Here is a 16,360-nt window from a genome sequence, read left to right as displayed (position 1 = left end):
AGTGATTACTGAAGAAATCAAAGGGGAAATCAAAAAATACCTAGAAACAAATGACAATGGAGACACGACGACCCAAAACCTATGGGACGCAGCAAAAGCAGTGCTAAGAGGGAAGTTTATAGCAATACAAGCCTACCTCAAGAAACAGGAAACATCTCGAATAAACAACCTAACCTTGCACCTAAAGCAATTAGAGAAAGAAGAACAAAAAAACCCCAAAGCCAGCAGAAGGAAAGAAATTATAAAGATCAGGTCAGAAATAAATGAAAAAGAAATGAAGGAAACAATAGCAAAAATCAATGAAACTAAAAGCTGGTTCTTTGAGAAGATAAACAAAATTGATAAACCATTAGCCAGACTCATCAAGAGAAAAAGGGAGAAGACTCAGATCAATAGAATTAGAAATGAAAAAGGAGAAGTAACCACTGACACTGCAGAAATACAAAAGATCATGAGAGATTACTACAAGCAACTCTATGCCAATAAAATGGACAACCTGGAAGAAATGGACAGATTCTTAGAAATGCACAAACTGCCGAGACTGAACCAGGAAGAAATAGAAAATATGAACAGACCAATCACAAGCACTGAAATTGAAACTGTGATTAAACACCTTCCAACAAACAAAAGCCCAGGACCAGATGGCTTCACAGGTGAATTCTATCAAACATTTAGAGAAGAGCTAACACCTATCCTTCTCAAACTCTTCCAAAATATTGCAGAGGGAGGAACACTCCCAAACTCATTCTACGAGGCCACCATCACCCTGATACCAAAACCAGACAAAGATGTCACAAAGAAAGAAAACTACAGGCCAATATCACTGATGAACATAGATGCAAAAATCCTCAACAAAATACTAGCAAACAGAATCCAACAGCACATTAAAAGGATCATACACCATGATCAAGTGGGGTTTATCCCAGGAATGCAAGGATTCTTCAATATATGCAAATCAATCAATGTGATACACCATATTAACAAATTGAAGGAGAAAAACCATATGATCATCTCAATAGATGCAGAGAAAGCTTTCGACAAAATTCAACACCCATTTATGATAAAAGCCCTCCAGAAAGTAGGCATAGAGGGAACTTTCCTCAACATAATAAAGGCCATATATGACAAACCCACAGCCAACATTGTCCTCAATGGTGAAAAACTGAAACCATTTCCACTAAGATCAGGAACAAGACAAGGTTGCCCACTCTCACCACTATTATTCAACATAGTTCTGGAAGTCCTAGCCACAGCAATCAGAGAAGACAAAGAAATAAAAGGAATCCAAATCGGAAAAGAAGAAGTAAAGCTGTCACTATTTGCAGATGACATGATACTATACATAGAGAATCCTAAAGATGCTACCAGAAAACTCCTAGAGCTAATCAATGAATTTGGTAAAGTAGCAGGATACAAAATTAATGCACAAAAATCTCTTGCATTTCTATACACTAATGACGAAAAATCTGAAAGTGAAATTAAGAAAACACTCCCATTTACCATTGCAACAAAAAGAATAAAATATCTAGGAATAAACCTACCTAAGGAGACAAAAGACCTGTATGCAGAAAATTATAAGACACTGATGAAAGAAATTAAAGATGATACAAATAGATGGAGAGATATACCATGTTCCTGGATTGGAAGAATCAACATTGTGAAAATGTCTCTACTACCCAAAGCAATCTACAGATTCAATGCAATCCCTATCAAACTACCACTGGCATTTTTCACAGAACTAGAACAAAAAATTTCACAATTTGTATGGAAACACAAAAGACCCCGAATAGCCAAAGCAATCTTGAGAACGAAAAATGGAGCTGGGGGAATCAGGCTCCCTGACTTCAGACTATATTACAAAGCTTCAGTAATCAAGACAGTTTGGTATTGGCACAAAAACAGAAATATAGATCAATGGAACAGGATAGAAAGCCCAGAGATAAACCCACACACATATGGTCAACTTATCTTTGATAAAGGAGGCAAGCATATACAGTGGAGAAAAGACAGCCTCTTCAATAAGTGGTGCTGGGAAAATTGGACAGGAACATGTAAAAGTATGAAATTAGAACACTCCCTGACACCATGCACAAAAATAAACTCAAAATGGATTAAAGACCTAAGTGTAAGGGCAGACACTATCAAACTCTTAGAGGAAAACATAGGCAGAACACTCTATGACATACATCACAGCAAGATTCTTTTTGACCCAGCTCGCAGAGAAATGGAAATAAGAACACAAATAAACAAATGGGACCTAATGAAACTGAAAAGCTTTTGCACAGCAAAGGAAACCATAAACAAGACCAAAAGACAACCCTCAGAATGGGAGAAAATATTTGCAAATGAAGCAACTGACAAAGGATTAATCTCCAAGATTTACAAGCAGCTCATGCAGCTCAATAACAAAAAAACGAACAACCCAATCCAAAAATGGGCAGAAGATCTAAATAGACATTTCTCCAAAGAAGATATACAGATGGCCTACAGACACATGAAAGAATGCTCAACATCATTAATCATTAGAGAAATGCAAATCAAAACTACAATGAGATATCATCTCACACCGGTCAGAATGGCCATCATCAAAAAACCTAGAAACAATAAATGCTGGAGAGGGTGTGGAGGAAAGGGAACACTCTTGCACTGTTGGTGGGAATGTAAATTGATACAGCCACTATGGAGAACAGTATGGAGGTTCCTTAGAAAACTACAAATAGAACTATCATACGACCCAGCAATCCCACTACTGGGCATATACCCTGAGAAAATCATAGGTCAAAAAGAGTCATGTACCAAAATGTTCATTGCAGCTCTATTTACAATAGCCAGGACATGGAAGCAACCTAAATGTCCATCGACAGATGAATGGATAAAGAAGATGTGGCACATATATACAATGGAATATTACTCAGCCATAAAAAGAAATGAAATGGAGGTATTTGTAATGAGGTGGATGGAGTTAGAGTCTGTCATACAGAGTGAAGTAAGTCAGAAAGAGAAAAACAATACAGTATGCTAATACATATATATGGAATCTAAGGGAAAAAAAAAAAAAAAAAGGCAATGAAGAACCTAGTGGCAAGACGGGAATAAAGACACAGACCTACTAGAGAATGGACTTGAGGATATGAGGAGGGGGTGGGGTGAGATGTGACAGGGTAAGAGAGTGTCATGGACATATATACACTACCAAATGTAAAATAGATAACTAGTGGGAAGCAGCCGCATAGCACAGGTAGATCAGCTCGGTGCTTTGTGACCACCTAGAGGGGTGGGATGGGGAGGGTGGGAGGGAGGAAGATGCAAGAGGGAAGAGAAATGGGAACATACTGTATATGTATAACTGATTCACTTTGTTATAAAGCAGAAGCTAACACACCATTGTAAGGTAATTATACTTCAATAAAGATGTTTAAAAAAATAAAAAATAAAAAAAAATAAAATGTATGAACAAAAGGTAAAGGCAAAGGAACCAGAATAAGTAAAACAATTTTGAGAAAGCAGAATATAGTTAGAGGATATTAAGACCTACTGTAAAGCTATAAGTAAGACAGTGTGGTATTGGTGGAAGGATAGATACATAGTTCAATGAATAGGATAGAGAATACAGAAATAGACACATGCCAATATAACAAACTGTTTTTTTTTTTTACATAAGTTAAAAAGCGATATAAAAAGCAAAATCTCTAGTCCTTATAATAACCCGAAAAGGAACACAAATCTCTTAAATGACTAAGCAAGACCATACAGTTAGTGGCAGCACCAGAATCAGAACACAGGTCTACCTACTCTTGCTATGACTGAGCCTCTTCCTCTCCATCTCCTAAATGTCACTCTGAGTTGAAGAGGGGAAAGAAATGGGAGGCCACCGTGATGCCACATCCCTGTGCTTTAACCAGTATGTTTCCTTTATATACCGGACCATCTAGTTCAGATTTTATTTGAAGCAAGTTTTGGCTTGCTTCAGTATGTATTTCATTTTCTATTTATTACCCTCTTTCATTCATGGCAGACAGGCTCTAGAGGTCCTGAGAATGTCTGAAACAAAGAATGCTATAAAACACCCTAGTAACTCTCGAAAATGCTAAGTGGACCCTGAATCAAAACTTCAAGTTTCAGAGAACTTACAGCCACTAACGATCTGCAAAACAAACAAACAACCCCACACCCTAGCAACTCTCAACCTTGGATCAAACAACAATATGTTGGAAGAGGTATTACTGAAAAGAGCTTGAAAGGGCAGCCTAAAAGGCAGAGAGTACAGAACATGGGCCATGTCCCTGTAAAGGGGACATGGTTCATAATATTGTGAATCAAGGGGCTGGTTCACAATACTGGTTATGATGTTCAAAACTGTCACTCAAAGAGAGGTGCATTATTATATATTTGCTTGTTGCTATTGCTTTTCTGATTAGAAGATACAGAGTCACTTTAGGTAACTTCCATTTAATTTAATATTTATTTTCATTTTATATCCAGGTCACATTTTCTACATTAAAATATAATCATGCTGACTCCCCCCACTCCCTATACCCTCAGAGAAAAAAAGTGAAGAACTTTACACAACTTGAAAGAAAGATGGAATGCACAGAGAAGTTGCTACTGCACCCAAGTAACAAAGAACACAGAGAGACCAAACAGTAGACATGTCAGAACTGCACAGAAGACAGCTCAGGGCTCGCAGCAGGAAGCAGGAGGAATTAAAAGACTAAAGCTTTTAAATGCTATCACTTGTGCCACAAGATTACCCTGAAAAGGCAGATAGGTCAGAAAGCAGGACCAATTAGGGGATTTTCCAAAGGCTGCTATCTAACAGAGTTTAAAATATCCATAGATTATATATATATATAAAAGATTCCATACACAGAAGAGCTTTCTCTTCCCCACCTTGCCTTTAGCATCCGGTCAACACTTTAGAAACTTAAAACCACTGTTAGCATGTCCGAATGTAGAACCGATATAGGTTTTTTCTTTCTTCAAAAATTGTATCCCAACTCTTTCCAACCAACAATTCTATTAATTATTTTCATTATGATTCCTCTGCATGGAAACCCAGTAAGGGATCATCAAGACAGGGCATCTCACTACTATCAGATCAATGCCAGTTGGGCAAAAGCTGCATGATTCTGTGTTACTCAGAGGGAGGGAGAACAGTAAGACACAGGAGTTGAAACTGATCCGCACCAAAGAGGAAAAGGAAACTCCTTTTCTAACCTATTCATTCAATAGGAAACAGCAGGTGGACAGGAAAAGTCATCTGCTTAGAGCAGACCCAGAGGCCCACCAAAATCTAAAAACAAGCGCTCAGGAAAGCGTCTCGGCTCGGAGAGGAAGCGTCTTTCAGACCCTATCTTGTCCCTAGTTTGGAGATCAAAGCATTGTAACTTCAGATAGTGATACTCTGGAGGGGGTGGACAGGGAAGGTCTGAGAGACCCAAATAATGAGGACACTAGGCAGCTAACTACACCACTACGTACGAATACACACATCAGTAAGAAAACTTCACCTCCAACCCTCAGCTACTTTAAACAAAGCACTGCAGTTCCAGGTTTTCGGAACAGGGGATATTTTAAAGTCTGTTAGCAGTTTAAAACATTGCAACACTGGCACAATATGTTACCTATTCTTTGTTTTTAATTACAGGGTAACACAGTAAACTCCAACACAAAGGTGGGGATGGGGGACTGCAAAAGGAATAAAGAAAACAGAACCAGTATTTCACAAGAGCATCGAGCCAGCGATAAGTAGCAGCTAATGCTTTGCAGAGTCTCGAGGGTAGAATTCGCTCAAGGTGCTCTAAGGGATTCTCTTCAGCATTTCTTTGGGGAAGATTCGGAGCAGTTGCCAGCCAATGTCCAAAGTCTCATAGACAGTGCGGTTTTCGTAAGGACCTTACAAAAAATTGAGATTAGATGAATAAAGGCCAAGTACTTCCAACTTATCAGCGTTATTCAAAATTTATTGTTATGGGTCTAGCACTGTGAGCATGAAGTATAAAAAAGAAACACAAAGCAGTCAGGTCTCCCAGGACTGGATGTGACCAAATGTGGAAATGAGGGTCTAGACAGTAAGTACCCCTGGGAATCAGAGAAAAGGGAGAAAGCCCGCAGGCGAGACGTTGGGCGCCTGCGTGCGTGCGTGCGTGTGTGTGTGTGTGTTTAACAACGGGTGGGATCTAAAAACACTCCACGGAATAATGGAAACTAGACCCAGAGTTTTGTCCAGAGAGTAGTGAGAAAAGCAGTTTCCCAGCAACACAGGCTGACCTGAAGGAGGCTAGTACAGATACTTAGAAGGCCTTAAATGCCAATGAAGCACCTGAATAGGTCCACGTGAAAGTTTTCAAACTTGCTATTGCTATTATTATTTTTAATAGCAGCATCATTCTTATCCTGCAAATAAATCTCATTTTTTAACTAAGGAGTTAGAGTGGCTAGAGTTCTGCATTCTTTTCTCTACCAGAATAATTTTTATCTTTTAAAGATATTAAGGTTCTGCATAAATTTTTTTTTTTTTTTAGAAAACCCAACAATCATATGTTCTGGGGATTTTAATGTTACTTAAAAAATGTATCACACAAATAGAAAAGTGCACAAATGCTAAGTGTGCAGCTGATGCATTATTCCAAAATAAACACATCGTTTGTAAGTATCACTGAGGTCAAAAATAGAGTTTACCAGCATTACCAGGGGTGGCAGGGAAGAGACCAAACAAAACAGCTTGCAAGCCCTACACATGCTATGTAATAAAAACCATTATAGACTTTTTAACAGAAGGACAATCAATAAAATTAATACTAAATTTACCCCGGCAATGGCACATAGAGAGTCAGGGAGACTGGTGAAGATGCTGGCACTAACGGCCAAGGATGATGGGACAAAGGTCTGGACTAGGTCTTGGGACACAAAGAGTGGTCAGAGATCAGCAGCTTCAACATCGCCCAGGAACTTGTCAAAATACAGGCTCTCTGGCCCCACCCACACCTACCGAATCACAATCTGCACTTCAACAAGATCCCTGGTAGATTCAAAAGCATATTCAACTTTGAGAAACACTGGCCGAAGTTTTTTTAATAGGAATGAAAAGAGAACAGGATAAGATGTTTCAAAGGAGAACAATGCAAATTAGCAAATATTTGATGACTGGAGAATAAATGAAGAGGGTTAAGAATGCCCAATTCCTGAGCTTGGGCTAACTAGGGTAATGGTCATGCCAGAGGTAGACAGAAATTGAAAAGGGAATTGCGAGGCAGGTGGTCAGTTGGGAAAAGACTTTGGTTCTCACCACGCTGAGCCAGAGAGGATGGCGGCATAAACACAGGCTTCCTAGCTGGAGATGTGGGATTAGAGCTTCAGAAAGAGGGTAAAGGCTCATACATAGCATGTTAGTCATCAGCATAGGGGGAAAAAAGCACAGAAAGAACAGGTAATTAAGCCTTTGGGAACATTAACAATTAAGAAGCAGGAAGATAAGAAATCAGGAGGATGAAAACAGAGGGACTGGGAAAGTCCTAAACCCCCAAAGCCAGAGGAGAGCATTGCAGAGAGGTTAAGAGGGAGGAGAAGTGGCAATGGAGGTAGGAGAGCAGAAGGCCGGTTGTAAGGAAGATAAAAAATAAGACAGGAGCTAAATAAATGGATAAAGAAATTGAAGGTAGAGGGGAAGGAACCAGAGGGCTAAGAACAAAGACATGGCAGGCGGCTGGAAGAACCTCTTCTCTAATCAGAAGGAAAATTGTATGGAGACCAATGTAAATTCTCTCAGACTAGGAAAGAAGTCCTCAAAACTACATATGATGCTGTTTCTATTCATAGGAAAATAGTAATCTTACCCTGAGCAATGAAGTTCCTCTCAAACTTCTGCAGAAATTCCAAGTAAAGCACATCATCTGAGGTAAGGGCTTCTTCTCCAACTACGGCTTTCATGGCCTGCGCATCCTTACCAATAGCATAGCATGCATACTAAAGGGAAAAAAAGGTTTACATGAACCTTTATAAATGGTAACGGTACTCTGGGCTATATAAGTGTATTGCTGTAGCTATCTTCACAGTATTTCACATTATTTCCAAACATAATTCACATATGCAAGTATTGGAAAGACTTTATTATACAGCAGTCTCACTAAGGAAGGAGTCTTCAGGCATGCAATACATAGACATTACTAACACTCTACAAAAAATACACTCCCTCAATATATGAATGAGCTTCCATTTTGCAGAGCCTTTAAAAATCACAACTTACACAATAGGAGAAATCCATCTCTAAATTCTATTCAAAAAAAAAGATCTGGGTTATCAGTAGGTTTATTTATCATTTCTACTTTAAGGTCAAATGTATTTTTCTTTAATTATGCTTGGTATACAATCTCAGGACTATAGAAACCAAGGATTTCATAGAATATACACAGCTGTATCCCTTAGCGTTCTGGTGATTGCCTAATATGTTAAACAAAAAATTAGTTAGAATAGTCTTTCAGAAATACTCTATAATAAAGGTTACTAATAAAAACTTAATCGTCTTATGCCTTTTTTATTTAAAAACTACCTCATACAGCATTAGAGGTGGGTTTCAAGCATGTGATCTTTAATCTTTGTCATGAGCAGTTATCCTTATGAAAAAGACTCTTTGGCTCTAATGAATGTTTCTGTATTCCAGTATTCTATATTATATATTCTATATTAAAATTCTACTTTGATGGGGGGAGAAGAAAAGTGATATGGAAGAAAGACAAGAGGTATAAGACAGCAGCATGAACTGAGAAAGTATTCATTTCTTTAAACACAATCCTGGAGAAAACATACGTACCAGCTGGTTAGATACATTGGCGTGATCCTTTCTGGTCATACCTTCTCCAGTAGCAGACTTCATTCACCGAGACAACGAGGGCAGCACATTAATAGGCGGGTAAATCTTGGGTAAAAGGGGAAGGGGGAAAATATTATATTTAAGTACAAAATTCAAGCTTTACTGGTAGTAAAGGAGGATTTTGAAACTCATTTTTATTGCTTAAATTGCATAAAACTGCTACATGTGTTTCCTAGATGATTCCTAATATCTCTTCTGGTAAGAAAAGGAAGTAAGAAACATTTTACAGGTTAAGATTTCTTTTTGAGAATCAAATCCAAAAAGTAAAATCTACAAAACAGTACAAGATTCTATTAAAAAACTGAATTTTCAACATCTGCCTACAACATCAAATCCAAATGGTCTTCTGAACTCTGACTCATAAAATCACACATAAAAAGATTAACAATAATTTCACCTAAAAGCTGATATCAGAAGCTGGCATCTACTAAAGAACCAATAAAAAATCTGTTTTTGATTATGCAGTCATAAAAAAGAATGAAATCTTGCTGTTTGCAACATCATGGATGGACCTTTAGGGCACTATGCTAAGTGAAATAAGCCAGACAGAAAAAGATAAATACCGTATCATCTCACATATATGGGACCTTAAAAAACAAACAAAAAAATGTCAAGCTCACAGATAGAGAACAGACTGGTGGCTGCCTGAGGCAGGGGATGAGTGAGCCAAATGGGTGAGGGAGGTTAAAAGGTACAAACTTCCAGTTATAAAATGAGTAAGTCATGGGGATGGGACTTTCACAGCATGGTGACTATGTACGTTAATAATACTGTATTGCATATTTAAAGGTAGCTAGAAGAGTGGCTCTTCAAAATTCTCATCACAAGAAAAAAAGTGTTGTAACTATGTGAGGTGGTGGATGTTAAGTGGACTTATTGTGGTGATCACTCTGCAACATACACAAACATCAAATCATGACATTGTACACCTGCGACCAATGTAATGTTACGTCAATTATACCTCAATTAAAAAAATGTTAACAATAAAAGACAAAGAAAAAACTCTGAAAAATCTGTTCTTGTATTAATAACAAAAGTGGTAGATTATACCGTTATGGAACAGAAGACCCAAAAAAGTTCTTTGAACAACTCACTCCATTTTAAGGCATAATAAAGAAAGTGGAAATTTAATTCTTAATTCTGGCACACTTTTCCACACCAGGATTTTAGTATTACAGAAATGACAATTTTATAGCCATATTAAAAACAATTCAATTTGATATTTTCTAAATAAATAATTCCTAAGAGCAAAGTCAGAGTCACTAAAGAATAACTGAAGAATAGATCTGTAGGCTTAGAGCATCATTCAACTCTCAAATACCTGTCTGTTGTGTAGCTGTCTGTCCACATAGATCTGCCCCTCTGTAATATATCCAGTCAAGTCAGGGATGGGGTGAGTGATATCTACCAGAGAAAGACACCTGATGTTAGTTAAAGTGTCCATCTCATATAAACAAAACCACAGGAAGTCAATCTGCACTACTTAAAACAGTGCTATAGAAAATAGTTTCCTGTGATGATGGAAAAGTGCTTTATCTGTGCTGTCCAATATGGCAGCCACTGGTCAAATGTGGCTACTGAACATGTGAAATGCGGCTAATGTGACTGAAAAACTTTATTTCAAGCTTTATCTGATTTTAATAAACTTTAGAACTTAAACAGCCAAATGTGGCTAGAGGTTACCGTATTGGCCAGTGTCACTTATTTGGTTGCAGCACAGTTAGACATGTGTTGGCACAAGTTAAATTAGCTATCTTCATAAAAAGTACTATTTCTCCTAGTTATGCTCTCTCTCCCCCAAATATAAAGTTCCATTTTAAACACAAAGTTCATTTGCAGAGATTTGCCAATTTGATGTACACTGAGAGAACATTCTCAGTCCATAAGCTATCCCAGAGGGATACACAACATTTCAACATGGAAAATACGGAGAGGCTCAACAAGTTAAGCAACACTACACAGGCAGCACCACGCAGGTCCTACAGAGCAAGACATCTCTAAGTCTGTTAAATTACAGAGAGTAATTTTGTAGCTACTTCCTTGGAACAAATCATTTTCACATCAGAGGTAGTATTCAGACTGCCTGGGTTTTTTTGGTTTGTTTTTTTTAAAATTTATTAATTTATTTACTTTTGGCTGTGTTGGGTCTTCGTTGCTGCGCAACGGCTTTCACTTGTTGCGGTGAGCGGGGGTGGGGGGGCTACTCTTCATTGCAGTGCGCGGGCTTCTCGTGGTGGCTTCTCTTGTTGTGGAGCACAGGCTCTAGGCGTGCGGGCTTCAGTAGTTGTGGCGCACGGGCTCAGCAGTTGTGGCGCACAGGCTTAGTTGCTCTGCGGCATGCGGGATCTTCCCGGACCAGGGCTGGAACCCGTGTCCCCTGCATTGGCAGGCGGATTCTTAACCACTGTGCCACCAGGGAAGCCCCTGCCTGGGTTCTAAAGCCGCCACTTCCTAACTGTGACACTGTACCTCCCTGTGCCTCACACGAGAGCATCTAAAAAGTCGCTATGAAGATCAAATGAGTCAAAACTTACAAAACACTTAGAACAGTGCTCAGTTATAATGAGTTATTACTGTTTCTGAAAATAGTTTGAAAAAGTGTTTTTAAAAGACTGAGATAAAGACAAAAAGACACTAACATAAGGGGAATGCTGCAAGTCTCACCCGGGAGCTGCTGGGCATACCTCCAGGCAGGCACTGCACTGTGCACTTACACACACATGATAAAACCAAGTAATTTTTAGCAAGTCTTTGATGATCGTTCTATCTCTAGAGTCTCGTGGCATTTACCATTTGTGCTCCGTATCTGGCACTTTGGCTACCTTAAATTACTGATGCACAGACATTTAAAAAATATCCAACTAGAATGAGAGGCTTACGTTAAGTAGAGCCCATACATTTTTTAAAAATTTGTTTCTTTCATCTAGACCAGTGTCCTGCAAATAGTAGACACTAAATACTAGCTAATAAATAAAAATTAAAAATTAAAATTACAAGAACATTTTTCTACAAAAGAATAATATTTATGGGTAGTTTTGAAATGAAAAATTTTATTAGAAACAAATCACTAGGTAAGGTAAACTTCTGGAGGATAAACTCTCAAAAGAATTTCAACTCAAAAAGATAGATGTTCTTCTCTCTTCAAATCAAAGTCCTTACAACCATTAGGGATGCTATAATCCAAAGACCCAAAACTTACCATCGTTAGGCATGGTGAGAATAGGAATTTGAGTAATAGAGCCATTTCTACCTTCCACTCTACCAGCGCGTTCATATAGTGTGGCTAAATCTGTATACATGTAACCTGGGAAACCTCGTCGACCAGGAACCTCTTCCCTGGCTGCTGAAACCTGACAGTGAGTCAAGGAGAACAGTATCACATACCAGAAAATGAAAATTAAAGCTTGGTTAGAAAACATTTGTTTGAACATGCCAAATTACAAAGTTGGAAATATCATCTTATTCGTTTTAAATATCACCTCTAGAAACGATTTAGAAAAATCTAGCGACATAAATTCAGATTATTCTGCAACAAAAATGTTGACAATTGGGGACCAGAAGCTTTTTTGCTAAAATCATACTGCCATAACACAAATCTTCAAATAGCTGGCTAGAAGAAAATCTGCTTGCAATTTTATAAATCAAAGGTAGTACATTTTAAAACTAAGAGAACATTCTCAGTTCACAAGGTTTCCTTCATGTTATGGATCTTGCCAGATTTACATAAGCTAATCCTGAAAAGATCAAAAGGGAAGGAAATACATATATCAGAAATCATCTGATGCACTTTACATACATTATTTAATTTAATCCTCATAACAACCCTATAAGGAAGTTAATGTTATTAACCCCAACTTACAACCGCAATCAAGGGCCAGATGATTTCCCTGGATCACCGCACAAGACAAGAATAGTAATAGATGGTCTTTCTCTTAGAGACATGCACACTAGAATATATGCATACATTTTAATCTACAGCCAACAAGAACTGTGAGTCATTAAGCCCAACTTCTAACTGCTACTTTGGTTCCTCCAAGAGTATGCTCCAGCAGTGCTACTCAAAGCGTGGCCTGCCTGCAGACCAGCTTTTATCAATGTGAAAGGAGATAATGCAGAAAGCAAGATAAACATATAGAAAACTTTAGTGGCAATTTGATAGAATAATTGTCTGTCGAATCTAATAATACTAACAAAAGGGTTTGTAAATTGTTTTTTTTTTTTTAATTTTCACTTTTCTAATACTTATTTTTACTGCCTTTTAGAAAAGTATGTGTGATGGATGGGAGAAAAGAAGTCCTTCGATGAAAAAGCACTGTAGCCGAGTGAGATATGATGATGGATCTTAGGGAATCTTAAGCTAGATATTTATAAAGCCTGTCTCTTCAGAAGTCTTCTTCCCTTTTTTGCACACTTAAAAGAGCAAGTCACTCAAAATTTCAGTAACTTGCATTAGAACAAACACCCCACACTTCTGGATGGTAACTGCTAGAATCTTATATTGTTTCTAAATAATCACTGAGTTTTCTGAAGGCAAAAAAAGTTCTGAAGAGGGTTCTGCCACAGTATAGTCTTTACTTATGTAAATAAATAAAAACTTACATCATTAAAAATGGAATTCTTGAAAAGGGCTAGAAACTGACAGTCTGGACAGAGACAGAACTACCTGGGAGAGTAACTGATTAAATAGCTTGCATCATTTACTCTCTCTAAGAATCCAGTCTTAACCAATGGAGACAGTGAGAGTATGATAAATAGGCTAATAATTTAAATCTCGTCCTCTAATCATTTCAACTAGGTTGACAAAAGTAATATTTTCTTTTCTGATTAATTAAGGTATTCTACTAATATATGAGCAATGCATTTTAAAAAACATGATTTTAAAAAAAATGAAAACTTGCAGAGGGACAAGATAACCCTGACAAGATAATCCATTTTAATTAAGAAAAAAATTACCTCTCGAAGTGCTTCAGCATAAGAACTCATGTCTGTTAGGATAACCAATACACGTTTCTCACACTGATAGGCCAGGAAGTCGGCCGTGGTTAGAGCCAAGCGAGGAGTGATAATTCGCTCAATACTGAAATGAAACATTAAGTCCTACGTCACTCAAACAAAAAGGCCAAAAAAACCACAAAATGATTCCAGAAATAATAGTACAGTCTCCCTTTTAAAGTTTCACATAAATTGAGGGAGGTTAAGCAATTATTACTTTAAAAGTGCTTAAGTAAGGCAGAGTTCTTTTATGCATTTACATAATAAGAATTACTTAGTGCTACACAGCTAAATTGATTTATTTTATAAATGCCCCATAATTTCTCAGAACTATATAGTTCTCAAAACTGAGCAAGAAAGGAAGAGAGAGAGAAGGAGAAAGGGATGAAAGAAGTAGGGGCCAGATTTTGCAGGTAAGAGGAAAAGGTCATTTATTGAGTATGGACTGTGTGCTGGGTAACTTACACTATTATCTCATTTCATATGCACAACAACTCTGTGAGACAAGTATTATTTATCACATTTTATGAAAGAAGACACTGAGCTTCACAGCCTAAGTGACTTACCCAAAACCAAATAACTTGCAAGAAGCAGAGCTGGAATTTAAATACCGTTATCTCATACCTAGGCCTGTGCAGCTTTCACTCTAATGTTCTACCTCCTTAGTGTAAGGTGACATTTTTGACCAGAAGGCTGCATGAATAGGGGGAAAACAGCTCTATTTGTTTACTTACGTTGGGTCGTTAGCCAAGTTCAAAAAGAGGCAGACGTTGTCCATTGAGCCATTTTCTTCAAAGTCAGGTTTGAAGAACCGGGCAGTTTCCATGTTTACCTAAATGGCAATGACTTCATCAGTGCTGGGAGAAGAAAAATTCTCAATATTTCTTTCTTTCTTCCCCCCCCCCCCCAATATTTATTTCTGATGAAGGCCAAGCTATAGATCTGCACTGCTCCTTCTTTTAAAGGTTCAAGTACCCCCAAAACGTTCACAAAAGCCAACAGAGTAAACAGCTTGCTTTGGGCACAAAGGGAATTATTTTTACATTCCACAGTCAAATGCTAAATACTAATCCATGGTTTGCCCAAAATGCCAACTTGCAACTTCTCTGCCTAGAGATAAATCGAATAATATATGTGTAGTTTTCTACATTGTTCTAAGAACACAAGCACTTTTACATTTCATACTAAAACAGAAAAAGATAATACTTACACCCATAGCAGCAAATACAATCGCAAAATTTTCCTCACTGTAGTCCACTACATCTTTGGATTTTTTTACCAAACCAGCCTGGCGACAGATTTGAGCTGCAATCTGATGAGGAGTACAAAAGAACCAAGTTAAAATCTAAAATAATATTTCTACAACAAAATAACTTTTACCCTAAACTTTGGGGAACTGTAATCATAAATGAAACTGGGTTGTCTTAAAGGGCTTTACCCAATGAAACTATTTTGTAATTTTTGCAGATTCCTAAGAGTAAGCAAGAAGTCAGATATGTGTAGATAAAGAGTCAATGTAATTGGATTATATAAACAGTAACATTGGGCATTTACCTTGAAAATCCTATATTTGGTTTCTCACTAAGAGTGAAGCACTCGGAAATTCTTTCTCCTTAAATTTCATACCAAACAGATTCTAGGTCTCACCGCATTGTGCGGTAAGCCAGCAGCAGAGAAGATAGGAATTTTCTGCCCCCTAGCAATATTGTTCATGCCAACTATGGCCGAAATGCCGGTCTGAATCATCTCCTCTGGATAGATCCGACACTGAGGATTGATTGGCTGGCCTAATGCATTTCCAAAAGGGAAAATTTTAATATGTCTCTACATTAAGACTACAACCATATAAAGCATATAAAGCATTTCTTTCTACTCTTAAAAAATCAGTTATTTTTGAAATCTGAAACTGTTTAAATATTCTTTTCCATTAATCTTTTGTAGATTCACAAATTATATGGTAGTAAAGTGAAACGTAAGGTATAGCAAATAAGAGAGAAATCTTAATTTCAAAGCCAGTATGGCTTTTACATCTCAGATATATCCTGGTGATATTTTACAATAAATAAAATATAAAATTTTAAGATAACCACTAGGAAAAATAAATTTATTAAATAATAAACAAAACATAATTAATCAAACATGGAGTATGTTGGTTATCTACTTAAAGTATCATAAAAATCACCCTTTCTCTGACAAAGGTGTAAGATAGGTAGATGCTATTTTCCCCAAAACACAGAAATCCATTTTCTGTCCCTACCTATGATATCAAGGAAGTCTTCAGCCAGTACAACAGGACCTCTGTCGATGGATTTTCCTGAGCTATTGAATACCCGACCTGGTAAACAGTAACGAGACAGTACAGAGTGGACAATGACTCAAATGTTCACAATCTTTAAAAAGACTTCATGGAAATAATGTTAAAAAGGAAGCAGATCTCTGCTCAGCATGAATAATAATATCCGTTTACCAAGCATATCCTCAGACACTGGCATTCGGAGA

The 16,360-nt window shown here is 37.5% G+C and overlaps 1 protein-coding gene across 1 annotated transcript; it reads right to left on the bottom strand.

Moving 5' to 3' along the window:
* Positions 1–5,302: 5,302 nt before the first annotated feature.
* On the bottom strand, positions 5,303–15,443 carry LOC130706722 (V-type proton ATPase subunit B, brain isoform-like). The gene is given in 8 exon segments (XM_057539426.1): positions 5,303–5,895; positions 7,836–7,965; positions 8,810–8,914; positions 10,191–10,273; positions 12,069–12,219; positions 13,823–13,946; positions 14,596–14,693; positions 15,072–15,443. Coding segments are annotated over 8 exon segments (837 nt in total). The 5' UTR covers positions 15,078–15,443; the 3' UTR covers positions 5,303–5,755.
* Between the last annotated feature and the right edge of the window lie 917 nt (positions 15,444–16,360).

Source organism: Balaenoptera acutorostrata, unplaced genomic scaffold (genome assembly GCF_949987535.1).
Source record: "Balaenoptera acutorostrata unplaced genomic scaffold, mBalAcu1.1 scaffold_762, whole genome shotgun sequence".
Taxonomy (NCBI): Eukaryota; Metazoa; Chordata; class Mammalia; order Artiodactyla; family Balaenopteridae; genus Balaenoptera; species Balaenoptera acutorostrata.
Note: the sequence above shows the minus strand (reverse complement) of the source record. Positions and strands in the feature narration are given on the sequence as shown.